Source organism: Fulmarus glacialis, unplaced genomic scaffold, assembly GCF_000690835.1.
Source record: "Fulmarus glacialis isolate BGI_N327 unplaced genomic scaffold, ASM69083v1 scaffold13681, whole genome shotgun sequence".
Lineage (NCBI taxonomy): Eukaryota > Metazoa > Chordata > Aves > Procellariiformes > Procellariidae > Fulmarus > Fulmarus glacialis.
In genome coordinates, this window is record NW_009192247.1 from 8,218 (window position 1) to 13,577 (window position 5,360).

The 5,360-nt window shown below is 36.2% G+C and overlaps 1 protein-coding gene across 1 annotated transcript; it reads left to right on the forward strand.

The window, feature by feature from the left end:
- The first annotated feature begins 391 nt into the window (after window positions 1-391).
- Window positions 392-1,800, forward strand: KCTD4 (potassium channel tetramerization domain containing 4). Its single transcript, XM_009587011.1, has one exon. The coding sequence runs from the start codon at window positions 565-567 to the stop codon at window positions 1,336-1,338; it is 774 nt and encodes a 257-aa protein (XP_009585306.1). The 5' UTR covers window positions 392-564; the 3' UTR covers window positions 1,339-1,800.
- The last annotated feature ends 3,560 nt before the right edge of the window (window positions 1,801-5,360 follow it).

The window sequence follows — 5,360 nt, forward strand, 5'->3', positions numbered from 1 at the left end:
CTTGTACAGACAGGGACACCTTTCCTTTCAGTGTCATCCTGCTGTATGCATCAGGTACTCTAATTGGTACCAAAAAAAAAAATGTGAAAAGACGCTTTGTGAAAATTAAATTCCTTGAAACATAAGTGAAGCGATCTGTTTAACACCATAAGCACTAAACATGATTTGGTCAGCTGATACTACATATACATCTTAAAGTATTAAAACAAGGTGTCATTTAGAATGGTAGTATGCATTTCTGTGAATAACCCCCCAAACTATGTAAACTTCCTAGACTTAAAGGAAAGAAAGAGACAAACAGTTGTTATACCCTTCTTCCCTTATACAGTTAAATGCAAATTCTCCTTTACAGTCATATTCCTGATATCTCCCTGCATACACAGCTGATACGCCACCTACTGCAAACCCGAGCTGACAGTCGGAGCAATGCTAGCAGCATTTCCATTCCAACATCGTGCCGGAGCTGAATAAAGGTGCTTTTTTAAAAAAAAAAAAAAAAAAAATCCTCTTTGCAAGCTGACAAGAACAGAGCAAGATAGCTGGCTTTTTGTCCTAGCTTCAATAATGGAGAGAAAAATAAACAGAAGAGAGAAGGAATGCGAAGAAAAACACAGCAACTCCGAAGGCTCTGAGCAAGACAAGGACTATAAAACGTCCCTGATTACTCTGAATGTTGGTGGCTATCTATATATCACACAAAAACAGACACTAACCAAGTATCCAGATTCTTTTCTGGAAGGGATCATAAATGGAAAAATAATGTGCCCATTCGATGCAGACGGTCATTATTTCATAGACAGAGATGGACTCCTTTTCAGACACATTCTCAACTTCCTACGAAATGGAGAACTTCTTCTACCAGAAGGGTTTCGAGAAAATCAACTTTTGGCACAAGAAGCAGATTTTTTCCAGCTTAAGGTACTCTCGGATGCAGTGAAATCAAGGTGGGAGAAGGAACAGCTAGCATCTCGAGAGACTACTTTCCTGGAAATAACTGACAGCCACGACCGTTCACAAGGACTTAGAATCTTTTGTAATGCTCCCGATTTCATTGCAAAAATAAAATCCAGAATTGTACTGGTGTCCAAAAGCAGGCTGGATGGATTTCCGGAGGAGTTTTCGGTATCTTCAAATATTATTCAATTCAAGTACTTCATAAAGTCTGAAAACGGTACACGACTGGTACTGAAGGAGGACAACACCTTTGTCTGCACCCTGGAAACTCTTAAGTTTGAGGCTATAATGATGGCTTTAAAATGTGGATTTAGACTGCTGACCAGTCTGGATTGTTCGAAAGGGTCAATTGTTCACAGTGATGCACTTCATTTTATCAAGTAATCACAAGGGCAAAGGAAATAAGCATGCAGCCAGTAAACCTCCTTGACCTGCAGACTCCTGGCATCACAGATAATGTATCTAACTAGCCTTGTACCACAGAGCTCGGCTGCTAATCAATTGATGTAAGCTAATGGTATGTAAATCTCATAATGACATCCATCTCTGGCTTACTTAAGCTGAATGAAAATTTCATGCCTGAGTTTAATAAAAGTTATCTGCTAAACATTGTAAAAACAGATTGAATGCTTTATGGTATTTGTAATATATGTTTTCTCGATGCTGCCTTTCAACCAGAGAGTCTAGCTGAATTTTTGTGTACTTGTATGACTAACATGCATACACCTAACTGCTCTGCTGAATAGCAGTGAGAGTATTTTCATATAATAAGCAGGCTTAAAATATGTTTTGCTTATAAAAAATTCAGAATGGATTTTAACTGGAATAAATTATTTTGAAAGTTCATTAGTGTTTATGCTAGTCTATTGTACTGAATTTGCAAAAAACGAGATTGCAAGAGGGTTTAAAATTAATCAACTTGATTTTAAAGTTAAAAGATTTCTCAACTCACTTAAACCCAAATTTTTTCGTTTATAGCTGTGTTACTACTAACAATTGCCAAAACATGTAAACCAACAAAGCAATGCTGGGGGGATTAGTTCTATTGTGGGAAATGAGTTGAATCTGCACAGAATGTTAAATTTTCTAACTATATATACATATCAAATGGCTAATAAAAATATTTGTCATAAAGTTTCATGTAACAGGTTTCCAGTAATGACATCCTACAATGCTAAAGACACTATCTCCTAGTAATCGTTTGTGCTGGTAAGGAAAGGCAATTAACAGAGCCCTTGCTTTGCACAATGGCTTACTAAAAGCAACTAGTACTATCAGTTTTGAATAGACCACCTGCTGGCATTTAAGATGCATCACTCTAAGTAATAGAATAAATACCTTCTTTCTCCTCATCTCCATTATTTATCAAATCTTTTCATTTATATTTTAAACAAAGTTTTAACAGCTTCTATGGAACAATTGTAACTAATTGAACCACAAGCATTACAAACCAGTCACTCTGCAAAAGCGAACTGAAAAATCATCACAAAACGCAAAAAGCAGCTGCACTAACTCTAAGTTTAAGCTTTGTCCATCATTGAACCCAACCATCATTCACAGTTCAAATGAACCCAAAATTCAAGTAAAATGCTATTAAAGAAAGAAAAAACAGCCAAGTAGTTTCTCAACTTTCCCAAACCATCAATTTTGTATAGAAAAAAAAATACTAAGAATGTCAACAAAATGCAGTACAATCCATACTAGAAGTGACAACCGAGGAGAACAGCTAACACAAGACAGGCTGAGCACAGGGTTTTTTCGGATTTTAGAGGGAACAAATCCATCCTTAGTAGTACCAGGAATGCAAGGTCCACTTATCCTTCAATGTGAAACTCTCTTTCACTTGTAACATACAATAGGTGTTGTTAACTAGGTTCCTCGCCAGAGTTGAATTAAGAGAGGGACTCTACATCTCCAGACCATACAGCAGTGACTGAAACATACTCCAATATGATTTTATCAAATGGGGAAATCCAGCCTCTCCAGAACACTCCATCAGAATGAACCCACTGTCCAGAAACGATGAACTTTCTATCCGGTCCCCATGTTACAGACTTACAGATCATAAAATATGTGGTTCTAAGTGGAATTTTTCCGAACTGAACTGTTTAAAAATCAGATCACTCTACATTTCAGGCATACAAGCTGAAGAACTGTTCATGTATCCCAAAACTTCTCTGAGTTTGTCCAAATGCATTAACTATCTACAAACAAAAGATATATAGTAAAATACAATTCTTTACATACTACTTTTACACTCCTAGGCCATCCCAGCTAGCACTCCATCACTGTGTGTCATCCCCCCCCCCAAGTTATTTTCAAATTGGTATCTTAAAAAAAAAAAAAAAAATCCTCATTAACCACTAATCTTGTACACACAAGAATGTCTAGGACTTCTGTGAAAAGTAAATGTGAAAGCTCCCCTAAAACAAATCCAAAATCCTGCTGATCTTCCAAGACAAGAACTAGAAACACCATCACACAGAACAATTACATGAAAAGCCCTTTGTGGACACAATTCTCTACATGAGCAAGAATTAGTGACAAGATAATCTGAAAAAGCTCCATAACTAATCTACAAGTTTTAAAGCAGCATGCTCTCAGTGCTGTCAAATACACAGCCTGCATAAGCACAAAGTCTGGAGGAGGCTGTTGCTCCTAGGATGTCAAATCATCCATTTTCACTTAAATGCTTTTGGTTATAACCTTCACTTGTAATGGATCTTTGATCGAGATTTAAAATGTCATTGCAGTTGAAAAGAAAAAAGAAAAATAGCAAAAATCAATTTTGGTTTCAAACAATTAATATACTTATATGTTAATTAAAATATACTGCGGTTGCTTGCCTTTCAGTTGGGCTCTTAGGATGCCCAATATCAAGAAAACATTAGCACTTTAGTATCAGAAAGCAGTACCAGTTTTTCATCATACGACTTAACTAATGAAAAAGCAGTAGAGAATTTGATGGTTCTGCATTTATTATAGAAATACTTTTGGAATATAAGCTATTCACAAGCTGGTAATCACAGGTAAAATTCAAACCATCTAAAATATCTTCTAAGAACAGTCTATAGCTATTCTTAAAAGATTTACTGGAAACCTTTTATTTGCCAGGTGTTTGGTTCAGACTACCTACATCCCTCCTAATCTATATAAAAGAAAGAGCACTTGAAACTCCTTTTTTTTTTTTAAGTGAAAAATGTACACCTCTAATAAAAGTAAATATAAAAATAAATTTGTGTTGTGGTTTTTTTTTTTTAATTTGAAACTCAATGATTCATTACGTTAAGCACTTTTCACTGCATTTTTTTTTTTATTTCTTTTTATTTCTGTGTAAATGACACTGATATCTATGGCACACACATGAAGTCATCTGCTGTAACACTAAGTTCAATCTTGTCTTTTCCTATTTTCACGAGCACTGATGCATTTCTACAAGAGTCAGGGTTTGAAATTTTTACGTGCCATCTCTGATCGAAGGCAAGTCACTCAGATGTTTGATTCACATAGCAGAAACAGAAGGAAGATGGGGGTGACAAAATCATTCTCTTCCTGTTCACATTGAACAAATCCACAACTACATTGAATCACACCATTATCAGCTACAATCAAGATGCGTCAAACTAGTTATAAACCTGAATAATTTTTCAAACCAGGGTGGGGGAGTGTCTTGCTTTGGTATATGAACAAAATGACCACATAAAACTTCCATACTGTGCATAATGTTTCCTTTTTACTCCATAAATACATTCAATATAACATAAATACATTTTGCATACATTCAGTCACTCAGGTAGATGCTTGTGTTCCACCACTGTAGGCTGTGCCAGAAAAGGTACTGAGTTATACATCAGTTACCTTTTCTGTCTTTTCTTTAAGGTTAGAAATTGCATATTTAATACTACTATGACAATGAGAAAGCTGCAAAATCAAGTGCTTAAGTCAGAAATACTAACAGTTGTTCTAACAACATTACTTTGAATATGATGTGCCTGCAAAGTATTTCTATTCATCTTTCTCTCGTTAAGAGTTGGATCACAATGAACTTATCGGAACAGTCCCACAAGTATCAAGAAAGAATGGCAATTTTCATAATTTCTCTGATGATCTTCAGTTGCTCAGGTAGGAGTAAAAAGGAACTTCCTAGCCCTTCCCCAAGGAAGCACTTAACCTGCTCCCATGCAGATCAGCTCCTCTTGCCTCCCTGCTCATCTTTTTGGATGAGAAAAGGGCCACCAAGCAGACAATTCAGAAGTGACAGAGGAGCTGAAGGCAGGACTGACCCCCTCAAAATATATCAAAAAAAGAATATCCCTGTCCCTGTGAGTTCCCTGAATGACTGTTCATGAAAGAACAGTGCCAAATTGACCAAGATACCCATTGTATTCCTTCCTCCCACACTTGTA